This window comes from Littorina saxatilis, linkage group LG2, assembly GCF_037325665.1.
Source record: "Littorina saxatilis isolate snail1 linkage group LG2, US_GU_Lsax_2.0, whole genome shotgun sequence".
NCBI classification, from domain to species: domain Eukaryota; kingdom Metazoa; phylum Mollusca; class Gastropoda; order Littorinimorpha; family Littorinidae; genus Littorina; species Littorina saxatilis.
Genome location: NC_090246.1, coordinates 81,692,241 through 81,707,605, shown reverse-complemented (window position 1 = coordinate 81,707,605; position 15,365 = coordinate 81,692,241). Strand labels below are relative to the sequence as shown.

At 45.0% G+C, this 15,365-nt stretch overlaps 1 protein-coding gene across 12 annotated transcripts in view; it reads left to right on the top strand.

Annotated features, from left to right (window-relative positions):
- The window catches only part of LOC138959884 (myosin heavy chain, striated muscle-like), a 58,771-nt gene extending 43,793 nt beyond the window's left edge, over positions 1–14,978 (top strand). For 4 of the 12 annotated variants that reach the window (XM_070331546.1, XM_070331544.1, XM_070331545.1 and 1 more), the window contains exons 27-38: positions 245–323; positions 3,245–3,490; positions 3,916–4,245; positions 4,887–5,103; positions 5,653–5,893; positions 6,586–6,778; positions 7,162–7,290; positions 7,688–7,939; positions 8,369–8,488; positions 8,968–9,168; positions 9,519–9,677; positions 14,013–14,978. In XM_070331546.1, coding sequence (XP_070187647.1) covers positions 245–323; positions 3,245–3,490; positions 3,916–4,245; positions 4,887–5,103; positions 5,653–5,893; positions 6,586–6,778; positions 7,162–7,290; positions 7,688–7,939; positions 8,369–8,488; positions 8,968–9,168; positions 9,519–9,677; positions 14,013–14,111 — 2,266 coding nt within the window. In that variant the 3' untranslated portion in view covers positions 14,112–14,978. Of the gene's footprint in view, positions 1–244; positions 324–3,244; positions 3,491–3,915; positions 4,246–4,886; positions 5,104–5,652; positions 5,894–6,585; positions 6,779–7,161; positions 7,291–7,687; positions 7,940–8,368; positions 8,489–8,967; positions 9,169–9,518; positions 9,678–11,078; positions 11,153–11,729; positions 11,785–12,751; positions 12,789–14,012 lie in introns of all 12 variants that reach the window. The other 8 variants (XM_070331551.1, XM_070331552.1, XM_070331549.1 and 5 more) reach the window with 8 other exon arrangements.
- The last annotated feature ends 387 nt before the right edge of the window (positions 14,979–15,365 follow it).

Sequence of the window (15,365 nt, the reverse complement as noted above, 5' to 3'; positions counted from 1 at the left end):
AAACAAACAAACAAATAGCCTTACCATTTTGTTTGTGTTCGGCCACAGAAAATTTGCCAGCATTAATAAAAAATGTTCTGTTGAGTTTGAAACGTTAACCACCTTGTTACTGTAATGGAAACAGACCACGATTTTAGTTGATGAGTTACCACGGCTTGTACCGAGTTGGGCATGGTTGCTAAGGTATTGCTATGGTGTGTGCCGAGTTGGACACGGTTGCTAAGGTGTTGCTATGGTGTGGCAGGGTCGAGAAGGAGAAGACTCAGCTCAAGTCTGAGTGCGACGACCTCCAGGCCCAGATCCAGCACGTCGGCAAGAACAAGGTGAACATGCATGGCATCGACCTGCATGACCTTGTCCTTCAAAGCAGGAGTTGCATGGAACAACCGATTTGTGATTAAGCGCCACCTTTTTTCCAGGAACTCTTGGCTGGCCAGTGTAGAATTAAACAGTTTTCCTTTACACACTGCCACAAACGCAAAGAAACAGACACGTACGCTCAAAAAAACACACACACACACACACACACACACACACACACACACACACACACACACACACACACACACACACACACACACACACACACACACACACACACACGCAAACACACACACACACACACACAGAGCCACCCTCTTCCCTTTTACTAACTTTTCAGCTTCTGCTTCGCATCACTGGCGAGATCGACACACAGGCAACATTCCGTTTAATCATGCATGTTACCGTGTGTTGCGTGACCATCCTGTTGCATGCCCTCAGGTTAGAGAAAGACCGCAACGACCTGGAAATGGAGATCGAAGACACCATATTGGAGCTTGAGCACACGATACGACAGCGGGTATAGCTCCTTGAGCAACTTCCACTCCTGTGTTGCCGTGCTCTTCTCAGACTCTGTCTTCTACGACGATGTGTCTCAATCACGCTTCAGCTCTGTTGCATGGAGTGCCTACTAACCGCGTGTGCTGTGAGCAGGTGATGAAAGGCAGACACTAATTGTGATTATAGATGAGAAAAGTGTGTGTGTACATGTGTTTGTGTGTGTACGTTTGAGAGAGAGAGAGAGAGAGAGAGAGAGAGAGAGAGAGAGAGAGAGAGAGAGAGAGAGAGAGAGAGAGAGAGAGAGAGAGAGAGAGAGAGCTATAACTTTTTTCACGCAACCACTTTAGTTGATTCAGTGTGTCAAATGTTCCAGTACACAAACTATATCAAAACAATGTGTAGCGAGTTCGTTGCAATATCTTTTTTTTTGTAAGGGACTACCCTATTTCAGATGTCATGAACAGAATGCCTGGAAATGTAGAGTCTCAAAAGGGAGGAAGTCGTAAAAGGGGGCGTTCAACTGTTTATCCTGAAAGTGAAACACTTGTTAAATCCACCACCCCTCTTTCTGCCTACAGTGTATGTCCGAGCCAAGGAGGTAAGATTTATAAATGAATGCTTTTCCAGAGTGCAACCCAGAATCTCCATGAAACTTGAAACACATGTTAACCCCACCTTCTCCTCCTCCTCCTCCTCCTCACAACAGGGTATTTCCGAGAAGAGGAGGTCCGATTAAACAATTCATGTTTTCCCACAATGCAACCCAGAATGTCCATGTTACTTGAAACACGTGTTAACCCCACCACCTCCTCCCCCCCCCCCCCCCCAACAGGGTATTTCCGAGAAGAGGAGGTCCGATTAAACAATTCATGTTTTCCCACAATGCAACCCAGAATGTCCATGTAACTTGAAACACGTGTTAACCCCACCACCTCCTCCCCCCCCCCCCCAACAGGGTATTTCCGAGAAGAGGAGGTACGACTGATTAAACAATTCATGTTTTACAGAGTGCAACCCAGAATCTCCATGTAACTTGAAACACGTGTTAACCCCACCACCTCCTCCCCCCCCCCAACAGGGTATTTCCGAGAAGAGGAGGTACGACTGATTAAACAATTCATGTTTGACAGAGTGCAACCCAGAATCTCCATGTAACTTGAAACACGTGTTAACCCCACCACCTCCTCCTCCTCCTCCTCCTCACAACAGGGTATTTCCAAGAAGAGGAGGTACGATTAAACAATTCATGTTTGACAGAGTGCAACCCAGAATCTCCATGTAACTTGAAACATGTGTTAACCCCACCTCCTCCTCCCAACAGGTCCGAGAAGAGGACAATTCATGTTTTACCACAATACAACCCAGAATCTCCATGTAACTCGAGCAGAGGACGTAAGATAAAACAATTTATGCTTTACCACAATACAACCCAGAATCTCCATGTAACTCGAGCAGAGGACGTAAAATAAAACAATTCATGCTTTACCACAATATAACCCAGAATCTCCATGTAACTAGAGCAGAGGACGTAAGATTAAACAATTCATACTTTACCACAGTGCGACCCAGAATCTCCATGTAACTCGAGAAAGGTACGTAATATTAAACAATTCATGTTTTACCACAATGCAACCCAGAATCTCCATGTAACTAGAGAAAGGTACGTAATATTAAACAATTCATGTTTTACCACAATACAACCCAGAATCTCCATGTAACTAGAGAAAGGTACGTAATATTAAACAATTCATGTTTTACCACAATACAACCCAGAATCTCCATGTAACTAGAGAAAGGTACGTAAAATAAAACAATTCATGCTTTACCACAACATAACCCAGAATCTCCATGTAACTAGAGAAAGGTACGTAATATTAAACAACTCATGTTTTACCACAATGCAACCCAAAATCTCCATGAAACTCGAGCAGAGGACGTAAGATTAAACAATTCATACTTTACCACAGTGCGACCCAGAATCTCCATGTAACTCGAGCAGAGGACTTGAGATTAAACAATTCATACTTTACCACAGTGCGACCCAAAATCTCCATGAAACTCGAGCAGAGGACGTAAGATTAAACAATTCTTACTTTACCACAGTGCGACCCAGAATCTCCATGTAACTCGAGCAGAGGACTTGAGATTAAACAATTCATACTTTACCACAGTGCGACCCAGAATCTCCATGTAACTCGAGCAGAGGACTTGAGATTAAACAATTCATACTTTACCACAGTGCGACCCAGAATCTCCATGTAACTCGAGCAGAGGACTTGAGATTAAACAATTCATACTTTACCACAGTGCGACCCAGAATCTCCATGTAACTTGAAACACGCCTTGACCCCACCTCCTCCTCCTCGTGCGTTCAACTACTCATCCTCAACCACGTGTTAACCCCACCTCCTCCTCCTAACAGGGTATGTCGGAGAAGATGACCAAGCAGGTCGAGGCCCAGATGTCGGAGCTGAACGCCAAGGTGGACGAGGGCAACCGCGCCATCAACGACCTGCAGTCCCAGAAGGCCCGCCTGCAGCAGGAGAACGCCGACCTGACCCGTCAGCTGGAGGACGCCGAGCATCGCGTGGGATCCCTCACCAAGGACAAGTCCCAGCTCGCGTCGCAGCTCGAGGAGGCTAAGCGCAGCTTGGAGGACGAGACCCGCGTAAGTACACTTGCTTGCTTACTTACTTACTTACTTACATACTTACTTAATGTAGTGTCCTCAGTCTGAAACTAGTTTTTGTACCTGATGGTAGTTAGCCAATGATAATGTAGTTCTATTAGATTCCGGTATTAAGACAGTCAATATGGCTGCACCATCATCGATGCAAACAACCTACCATATCTCTTTAAGAAAAGAACCCTGTTTCCACAAGCACACTAGCTGTGTTAGTACTTGTTGTATGCGTGTGTAAGAGTTTCACCTACACACTACATTGCACCACTATACTTATTTACTTACTTACTTACTGACTTACTCAGGCACTTTGTCCCCGGGTACCTTCTATTTCCACTGAACGTACTGTGTTCCTTCGAGATCGGTAATCTACAAAATCATTGAAATAAACTGTTATGTTTCAATCACAGGCTCGTCAGAAGCTGTCCGGCGAGGTGCGCAACCTCAGCTCGGATCTGGACGCCCTGCGCGAGCAGCTGGACGAGGAACAGGACGCCAAGTCCGACCTCCAACGCCAGCTGTCCAAGGCCAACACCGAGGCCCAGCAGTGGCGCGCTAAGTTCGAGGGTGAGGGCGCTGCACGCGCCGAGGAGCTGGAGGAGTCCAAGAGGAAGCTGCAGAACAAGCTGTCCGAGGCCGAGCAGGCCGCCGAGGCCGCCCTGGCCAAGGTAGCCGGTCTGGAGAAGGCCAAGGCCCGTCTCCAGGGCGAGCTCGAGGACCTCCAGGTCGACGTTGAGCGCGTGAGTAGTTGGAATGGTTCTGGGTCGGGCACGAGTCGAGGTTATAGATTTACGTCCGAGACAAACTGACTCTCACTGCAGTGTATCCCGGACTTAAGTCTCGGAACTCGACTCCTGCATACCTGCTCTGTTGTCTGCTCACCTATTTGTTCTACCGAATATTGGCAACTTTGTAACTCTGCTGTTTGATTAGAGACATTTTGATGACGACGATCATACTGTGACCTACTCAAAATGGTTTTGACTTTGCAACTTGTAGAAGAGTGGGACTTAAACATTCTGTGGACTGTTAGCCAAAGGAAAAGAGAAAAAAAATAACAACAACAAAACAGTGGGAAAGACAAGCGAAGATGCATGCACAACACCACAAGAAAGCAAGCATCTCTCACAAGATAAAGGATTTACTCAAGGCAGTTACCTTGCCTTTGTTTGTGTGTACACAAGTCAGCAATATTTAAAAGAAACTATGGACAAACAATCACAACAACACAAGAACGCAAGCATCGCTCACAAAACAAAAAAAATCTGCTCAAGGCATTTTCCCAGCCTTTGTTTGTGTGTACACAAATCAAAACTATTTATATTAAACTATAGACAAACAATGGTTGTTCAAAACCTTCTCCTCTTCCTCCCACACCCAGGCCAACGCCAACGCCAACAACCTTGAGAAGAAACAGCGCGCTTTCGACAAGACGATGGGCGAATGGCAGTCCAAGGTCCAGGACCTGCAGGCCGAGCTGGAGAACGCTCAGAAGGAGGCTCGTGGCTACAGCGCCGAGCTCTTCCGGGTCAAGGCTCAGATGGAGGAGGCTCACGACACCGCTGAGGCCCTGCGTCGCGAGAACAAGAACCTGGCTGGTAGGTGGCGCTTTCTATTGCTCGTTTGTTGTGGACCAATATTAAATGATCCGGTGTGAGATCACATATTGGTAGAGTGAGTTGTGCAGTGACTCTCGTTTGAATTCTTGTCCGGTTTGTATGGGTTGTGAAAGAGTGAGTACTCTTGCTTTTAGAGAGGCAAGTTTTCCACACCTGCTCCTTGTCCACGTGTTTCAGACACTCCCCTCGCTAGAGACTGGCCTATTATGTCACGTAAGAAAGTTTGACTCAATAAAAGGAAGAGTATTAATTCACTCTTTCACAACCCATACAGACCCGACAGAGTCGATTCCGTGAATAATCTATTACAGACAAAACAAAGTATCCACAAGTACTCACTAAAAGTATTCACTCTTTCACAACCCAAACAGACCCAACAGAGTCGATTCCGAACATCATCTATTATAGACCCAACATGTATTCACGAGTACTCACTAAAAAATATTCACTCTTTCACAACCAATACAGACCCGACCGAGTTATTTCCGGACATCGTGTATTGACATCTGATCTTCCTGCGTTTTGCAGATGAGATCCACGATCTGACCGATCAGCTCAGCGACGGAGGCCGCAGCGTGCACGAGTCGGAGAAGTCCCGCAAGCGTCTGGAACTGGAGAAGGAAGAGCTTCAGGCCGCCCTGGAGGAGGCCGAGTCCGCCCTGGAACAGGAAGAGGCTAAGGTGATGCGTGCGCAACTGGAGATCTCTCAGGTCCGCTCTGAGATCGACCGCCGCATCCAAGAGAAAGAGGAGGAGTTCGAGAACACACGGTAAGCACGTGCTCAACTTCTGAATACAGACCTACAAAATGCTGAGAAAACCAGGTCTGAAAAATGGAGGGAGTCTTACAATGGGGCTAAAGTTACAGATTTTATGAACAGAAAATCGGAAGAATCAAGGTCATTAAAGTTAGGGAGTGTTGAATTGTGGGGTCTTGAAAAAAAGGATTTCACTGTACTGACAGTATTGTCTTGCCAGTATAGTGGGTGTCATCACAGTTCCTAACCTTGACCCTTCCTCTCTGAATAAAAACAAAGCAAAACAAGAAAGGTTAAAGTTTTGTAACGTTTAACTCAGGACAAAACAACACGTTCACAAGAACCTCGACCTAACGGCCTTTAAAGTGGACAAAGAAGAGAAGATGTTCGTAGCAATGACAAGGCTTAATTTATCTACAATACAATACAATACAATAACTTTATTAATCTCTAAAAGAGAAATTGCATTGCTGAGCTTTTGTGTCCGTAATAAAACATACATAAAACATTCAAAAATAAACATTTGTTCTTTGTCTTTCATACATTCTTGTTGTTCTTATACATTTCTTCAATTCATACATCAATATTCTATCCTCCTCTCTGTAACCTTCTACTACAACTTGTAAGGCTTGGTCTCCTGGAGACGGATATTTGGCTTTAAGTCATCGTAGTTCCTAACCTCGACTCTTCCTCTCTGTTGACAGCCGCAACCACCAGCGTGCACTCGACTCCATGCAGGCCTCCCTGGAGGCTGAATCCAAGGGCAAGGCCGAGGCCATGCGCGTGAAGAAGAAGCTGGAGTCCGACATCAACGAGCTTGAGATCGCTCTGGACCAGGCCAACCGATCCAAGGCTGATATGGAGAAGAACTACAAGAAGATGCAGCAGACGCTGCGCGTAAGTGCACATTCTTTGACACAAGTTGATTCATGATTCTGATTGATTTACTCAACAATTTTGCTCAAAGAATTATAAATAACAACGCCGCATACAAGCAATTGAATCAATAGACCACAACACGCTAAACTAATAAATGTGCTCTTAAAAAACAACATAAGATCGGAGCAGTCTGATTATGTTGAAATTGTTCAACATTTTGAGATCTTAGCCCTTGTTTAATTCCAAACTTGTTGACGTTGACTTGTTTAATTTCAAACTCTTTGACATTGACTCATCTTGTGATATCCCAAGTTATGTCGTTCAAGAGGCTTTTCTGGTATCCACAAATGACCTTGCCCCTTGATGTCCACTAATGACCTTGCCCTTGTTGCGATGTGCAGGAGGCAGAGCAGAGAGTCGAGGAGGAGCAGCGTGCCCGTGACGAGGCCCGTGAGTCCTACAACATGGCTGAGCGTCGCTGCACAGTCCTTGGCGGTGAGGTCGAGGAGCTCAGAAACGCCCTCGAGAACGTGAGTGCTTAATGATATACGATACCGATACATGCACAGCCTGGCGGTGACATAACACATTTTCTATTGCTGATATGTTGAAGTCACTGAGAACATCTTCAGCTCTTATCTCACTACGATAACCAAGTACCTCTTTCTTCATCCATTAGGTCCAACGATGTACATACGATGCCCAATAACTCTCTCACCATGTTTAGAGAAGAAACGATGTACATTGCTTTTAACCCAGTACAATAGCCAACCAACTGACTCGCTCACAATATTCAGAGATGAAACGATGTATATAGCTTTTAACACATATGTTCAGAGATAAAAAGAAACGATTTACATAGCTTTTAACCCAGCACAACAACCAAGCAACGAACCAACTAACTCTCTCTCCATGTTGATCCCACAGGCCGAGCGTGCCCGCAAGGGGGCTGAGAACGAGCTGACGGACGCCAACGACCGCGTCAACGAGCTGGCGGCCCAAGTGACGTCACTGTCGGGCCAGAAGCGCAAGCTGGAGGGCGACATCCAGGCCATGCAGACCGACCTGGACGAGATGAACACCGAGATCCGCAACTCCGAGGACCGCTCCAAAAAGGCCATGTCCGACGCTGCCCGTCTGGCTGATGAGCTGCGTCAGGAACAGGAACACTCCATGCAGGTAGGGACCGAGACTTTCGGCTTTATTTTATGAATACAGAGACTCTATGCTTTGTCTTATGGACCGAGAGGCTCTGCTTTCTTCTTCTTCTTCGTTCGATGTTCATCATAGCCTTTAAGTTCTTAGCTCGGCGGCTGCCATCAAGTCCGCAGTCTTCTACAGTTGGGCAGTGGGTCTCAAGAACTTGATGCCAAGGCCGGACTCTGCTTTATCTTTGGGTACAAATTGTGGCGAAGATTTAAAAGGAAAATTCAAAGGCTATTGTTTGGTCTTGGGAAGGGAGGAGGGGCGAGGGTGATTATATCCTGAACTTTGGTTTGGGATTAAATATATGTGATATGAATACTCTATTGAGATTCTTTCATTTGTTTTGGCTTCTGTTGTGGTTGTCAGTTAGATGATTGACACATCGTCACCTGTTGTGTGCAGGTGGAGAAACTGCGCAAGGGCCTGGAACAGCAGGTCAAGGACATGCAGGTCAGACTGGACGAGGCCGAGGCTCAGGCCCTCAAGGGAGGCAAGAAGATCATCCAGAAACTCGAACAGAGAGTGAGTGTTCTTTTCCTTTGACGTCACTTACCATTCCGACACAGTTAAGGCAGATTTTGATGAAGCCTTTTGACATTATTTTCTCTTTGCTTTTTGTGTGTGGTCTAATCTGTTCACTGAGCTGAACACGATGAACTGAAGGCAAAGTAAAGCAACAATGACTGCCTGCTTGAAGCGGGTTGGTTTTACAGAGAGAGAGATAGACTTAAATCTAAACCACCATTGAAAGGCCAACATCGCGGGCGCGACAGATGTAGCTTGTTTTCTCAGGCCTGTAATACATCCGGTGTCTTAATTTATCTCTGTGGCCTTTACCAAAGCAAGGCTCTGTCTCAAGGAGACAGAGAGAGAATATGTGTATGAACGAAAAGCTTGCTTGAAACGGGTTGGTTTGACCGAGAGAGACAGACTTAAATCAAACCACGATTAAAAACACCTCCAACCCAACAAACTTCTCATTCCTTCTTTCCTCTCACCAGGTGCGCGAGCTCGAGATGGAGCTTGACAGCGAGCAGCGCCGCCACGCCGAGACCCAGAAGAACATGCGCAAGGCCGACAGACGTGTCAAGGAGCTGGCCTTCCAGAGCGACGAGGACCGCAAGAACCAGGAGCGTATCCAGGACCTCGTGGACAAGCTGCAGGCCAAGATCAAGACCTACAAGAGACAAGTCGAGGAGGCCGTGAGTTCACCTTTGTCTTTACAATACAATACAAACATTCTTTATTATCTTACAATCAGAAATAATATTGTGGCTGACAAACATACAGATTTAAAACACATCAAAACATCACAGGTTAAAACACATCAAAACATCACAGGTTAGTTTGGCGTGCAAGCTTGTTGGACTTTAAATTTTGCAATGACGTGAGAATAGGCAAAATATAAACTGTTGGGAAACAGAAACTTGTAACGTTCACACCAAGATGTGTTGTCAATGTGGTTTCTTCAGAAAGGAAAAGCTAAACTCTGCCTGACCCAATCTTCACAGAAACTGAACCACTCACGGCTCTCTCTCTTCACTCCTAACAGGAGGAGATCGCCGCCGTGAACCTGGCCAAGTACCGCAAGGTGCAGACCGAGCTGGAAGATGCCGAGGAGCGCGCCGACACCGCCGAAGGAACCCTGCAGAAACTCCGTGCCAAGAACCGATCCTCTGTCTCCGTCCAGCGTACCTCCGCTAGCCCCGCGGTAAGCCGACCAGACCTGCGTGTTGTTCTTGGGCTATGATTTGGGGAGGTTTTTCGGGGGAGGTCTAGACTTTCATGGTTTTTATTGCAAAAATAGACTAGACCTTGTTCTTGGGCTATGATTTGGGGATGATTTTTGGGAGAGGATCTAGACTTTCACGGGAAGTAGTGTACAAGCTGACTAGACCTGTTCTTGGGCTATGATTTGGGGATGATTTTGGGAGGAGGGTCTAGAATTTCACGGGAAGTAGTGTACAAGCTGACTAGACCTGTTCTTGGGCTATGATTTGGGGAGGTTTTTCGGGGGAGGTCTAGACTTTCAATGGTTTTAGTTTGAGCTGACTAGACCTGGGTCTTGTTGGGCTGTGGTTTGGGGATGGGTTATGGAGGGGTGTGTGTGTGTGTGTGTGTGTGGGGGGGGGGGGGGCGATTCTAAACTTTCACGGGATTTAGTGTAAGCTAACTAGACCTGGGTGTTCTTGGAATATAGTTTTGGGATGGGTTTGGGGGGAGGGTCTAGACTTACACGGAAATTAGTGTAGCTAACTATACCTAAGTGTTGTTGGCTATGGGTTTGGTAAGGGTTTTGGAGGGGAGTGTTTAGACCTTTACGGGCTTTGGGAAATGTGGGACAATGGTAGGGGTTGAGCAAACTTCTGCAGAATTAGTAAGCAAAAAAGGAATTTACATGAGATAAACCAAGCTAAAGAGGAAATGACTTTGGGGAAATACATGGTAACGCTGACGGATGATTGGGAATTTGCAGTGCACTGAAAAGACTCGAGGAAAAGGGAAAAGATATAAATTTACGTTAGTTCGAAAACATTTTGGGCAAACCCTTCTTTGGCCTAGTTTGAAGGGGGGTCAGTTCTTGGTCGGGGTGGTTCACATATGGCTTGCAAGGTAGTCTAGCGTTTTCCTATTTTCAAGAATAACACTAAGATGTAATATGAAGAAAGGAATCTGTACGATATGGTAAGCTAGTCGACTGATCAGCAGGGGAATACGTGTTTATTATTAGATGCTGTGAACTGTTGATACTTTATGAGTTTTGTTCTATCCTATGCAACAGTTAATTAAATTCTATCCCAGCAGCAACGGATATATCTGTATGTACTTGTTTTAAGCTAGTGATTTATTTTATTGTGTGTGCTAAACATGATTATTCAGCGGATGTTTTAGGGGAATGCGAATCAACGAATCAGATGCTGCTAAGTTTTTCTGTTTTGATCAAAGACCAGAGCACCAGAAGCAGCTAGAAATGGCTTTAGCGGTGTGTACATGTTGTTGGCCTTGTGGCGCTAGTCATGATAGACAAGCTGATAAAGTACAGCAAGATGTTAATGGGCGAGACTACCAGTAGAGCTTGGGTTAAACGGGTTGCTGGGCTGGTGGGTTTCAGTCTGGACTCAGTGCTAGCCGGGCTCGCAGCACTGACAGATCCATCCGTGCCCCCTCTATCACGTCTTAAGTGAGGTAACAGCGCCATCTTGGAAGTCAAGTGTAGATCTGTAGCTAGTGACACGTACCTCTGTCCCCTTAGACAACACCCGCGAAGGACCAGTGGGTTTCTAGTCGTGTGTATTGCCCTGTTGTGATGACCATGTAGCACATGATGTACACGAGCGTCCTAAACACGGCATGAGTGTAGTGAAACATGAGACTTACAGGTACAAGTACTCTTCAGCGTGTTGTGCAGTAGTCATTAGTTTCTCTACCTCAAGGACGGTAGCTGTAGGACAATGCTGATGGACATGCGTTGGCGAGTTAGACTTGGAGAGTTAGACTTGAGTGAACGATGGCATGAGAAATGAGAATGATGAAAAGAAGCTTTGGATAGAAACCTTAGAAGGATTCCATTTCATAATTTTGCTGTTTGCAGGTCTATCCGCTTTCAGAGATGTTACAGGCCTTCTTTTTATTACTGTTTCGATTGCAAGCAGCAGTCTTTCCTCGCGCGATAGAGGCAACATTTCTTGAATTTTTCGTTTTCTTGTGTACTGTTGTTCTGACGAAAGACATTCTGATGTCATCTCACCATTTTGTATTATAGCCCGCACTGTCGGCGGCCCGAGCCATGCGTGGTTCCTCTGTGACTGACTAATTGCGTAAGTGCGCCTGCGCCAACATGGCAACCGGATATATATGCATCTTCAAAAATGGCGACTCACATGTTCTTTGTTGACTTGAGTTTTGACTGCCGTACTAATTTCTTGGACAGCAGCTGAGGCCTGCCAGAAGTTTCTGTCTGGTGAAAGTTCGTCTGTGATTAACACTATTTTCTTTTTTTCTCTACGTTTTTTTCTGCGAATAATACCGTTGGCTTATAGTCCGTAACGTATTTGACAACTGGCTTGGTTCACGTTCGACTAAATATCAGTTTCTTGTGTCTCTGAGACACCCATGTTTTGCTTTTCTTCATTTTGGATTTATTTTTCTTTCGTGAAAAAGTCTGCGATCATGAAAGGTTTTGTCAAGTAGAAAACCTCATTTCTTGCATGAAAGTTGGTTTCATTTCATCGGTAGTACTCAGTGCGTTGTGGTTAATGAATGTTTAACTTCTGCTGACGCAGGCAATGCTGGCACGTGGGGTTTTGCGTTTTGCTTGGAAGACCTGTGTGGATTTACCTTTTTTTTCTCACCCTGTTAACTTTTTTCTTAGCTTTTTTTGTAGGAAGTTTGAGTGTTATTTAAAACTGTATGCTTTTTTTATTATCAGAACTGGCAAGAACGACTTTGTGCATTTGTATTACAAATGCTTTCCTTTGGAACAGAACTTAAAAAATAACTGGTTTGCCAGTTGTACAGTTGACATACAGCTCTTGCAAGTTCGGTTCGACATTCAGCAAGTACATGAATGCTCAAGGCCTTCTTGAATTAGTTCCATAAGTAAACTGTTGTGTGTACACGTGGACCTTTTAGACTGCGCGTGTTGAATTTTGTGTAGTATTGTTTGTTCGTTTTATTTTGACCACTGAGGCGGGCTGGACTGATGTCGTCGTCCGTTTATGTATTTCTGTTCTGTCGTTTGACATCTTTCGTTAAACAATTTCGCTCTTTCTTTCTCTCCTTCAGCAGATGTAAAGAGCTTGGAGAAAAGCTCAAGCACTCAGTGAGTTAGCCTGCTTTCCCCGGCCGAGAGTGACCCAATTGTGTGAAACCAGGCTAGACTTGGTGTCGATGTACCTGTAAAAGACTCTGTACACTTTCCCCGTGTTCCCATCCGCCTCAACTCTTTGGTATCGTAATCTCTTCTGCACCCAAATAATTCGTTCCCACTGGGTGTACCTAGACATAACACGATTTAAGGTGTTTGGTGCAGTGTAATTTTTATTATTTTCCCTCTTTTCCCTCGAATAATGCAGTGCCATCAAAACATTTTGCCCCAATTAATTTGTGTGGTAATCCGTTCCTTTCGTGTGACACACTATTATGTTTGATTCTTTGGTTTAAATCCGATGGCCATACGTTACGCTAGTTTGGTCTTTCCCAGTGTATGTCATCCACCTTTTATGTGTTCGTCGAGGACGTACTCATTGTTCGTTGTATGCCTGTGGTTTGGAAATGTATTGTTTGTGTGTTCCTTTAATTTAATACCCATTTCATTGAAAAAAGAAGCTTGTAAATGTGTTCTTTTATGCCCTCGAAAACCTACCCGGTGTTGAAAAAATGCATGGAAGTTTAGTTTGATTGTTTGATCACAGTTTTCGATGTGTTGCCATGGCGTGTGAAACTTACTGATGTTTTTTCGTTTCTACCAGGATCAAACCATGTTTCTTCTGGTATTGTGTAGCGTGTATACGCATACAATCTGAGTATTAGCCTACAACAGTAAATACAGTTATCATGATAAAGACTGCATAACGTCATAAAGCAGCTTTAGTGTACTATTATATGTCGTGTGACTATTTTGAATGACATGAGAACAGTGGGTAATTGTATGTAATCACAATCGGCAAACTGACATGAGTGCGTGCGAGCGTGCGTGCGTGCGTGTGTCAGTGTGTGTGTGTGTGTGTGTGTGTGAGAGAGAGAGAGAGAGAGAGAGAGAGAGAGAGAGAGAGTGTCAAGTCAAGTCAAGTCAAGTAGTCAAGTATTTTATTGTTTTGGGCCCAGAGGGCTTTGAGAGAGAGAGAGAGAGAGAGAGAGAGAGAGAGAGAGAGCGAGAGAGAGAGAGAGAGAGAGAGAGAGAGAGAGAGAGAGGGGGGGGGGAGGGGTGAGAGAGAGGGGGAGAGACTGAGAATAATTATTTCAGTTGCCATGTGCAATTGCAGATGAGGATGATACCATTTTCGTCAGTTACTTACCTTGTGCTTTGTTCTCTCCCCTTCCACAGTCACCCGCCTATTACAACCTGCGCGGCTCGATGACAGGACTGAACACTTCCTACCGTTCAGCCACGCCGTCCAATGAGGGGGACTTTGACGACTACTGATACACCCACTTCCGTCACTGACCAGCCAATAGCAATGCATGTTACAACCGCCATTAGCAACTTCACCAAGGGGACAGTACTCGAAGGACAGGAACTTGTACACCGTCAAAACCACTGTGCTGATTTTTTTCTTCTCGATTTTTCTTTCTTTCTGCGTGTGGATGGATGGACAGAATTGAGGAATGACGAAGACTTGTACGAGGACTATGCATAATTATTTATATCTTATTACGGACGTAATAGGACAGTCACATGGATTCTATTAGCTGTTGTTGGTGACAGTTTCAGTGTGCGTTTTACTTTCTGTATATTTTATCGATGTGTACTCTGCGGAGCAGGCCGTTGCTGGGAGCCGTTTTGTGAGATGCAATGTATGTGATACAATTATACTCTTGTGCTTTTTACAAGATTATTTAGTGCAATTTTCAAGGGCTGGTCGAAGAAGAGATGCTACGGAATGAAAAAGTTGATTTGCGGAATTCTCCGGAACGAGATTGAGATGGTTAACGACTAGACGGAATCCAGTTATATGGTGTAGCTGCTACTGTAGACGAGTTTGACTTCTTTGACTTCTTCGTTTTTGCTAGATATTTATTACGCACGTTTGACTTCTTTAATTGAATTGATTTTCAAATTTTCGTGTGATTTTTACCCTATCGTGGGTGCTCATGTACAGACCATCATTAGCAGTTCCGCAGTGACGAGGAACAGCCCCTCTCATTGGACGACACAGTTGAAACAGACATGGCTGTTTTGATAACAGATGCTTGTCTGTTTCTTCTGTGCTTCTATACTTTCTGTCTTTTTTGCGACATAAATATTTAATGATTTCAATCTCATACCAGTGAAATAAAGAGTCTGTCCGAGCGTACTTTGTGAACATGTCTTGATATGTGTGTGCGTGCGTGTGTGCGTGCAAGCCGCTTGTCACAGTGTGGTGTGTGTGTGTGTGTGTGCGTGCGTGCGTGTGTGCGTGATAAATAGGACCTATATATGTTCTCTATAGTTCACGGCTTTCCAACAACTGTTTCATTCACACCGACACACACACACACACACACACACACACACACACACACACACACACACACACACACACAATCTCTCTCGAGTCTCAATCTCTCTCTATCAGTCTTAGTCTCTCAAATCCCCCTCCCTCCCTCTCTCTCTCTCTCTCTCTCTCTCTCTGTCTCTCTGTCTCTCTGATATGTTCCTTTATCTCTGGTCTAAAAGCACAGACACGCAAAGCTCTAA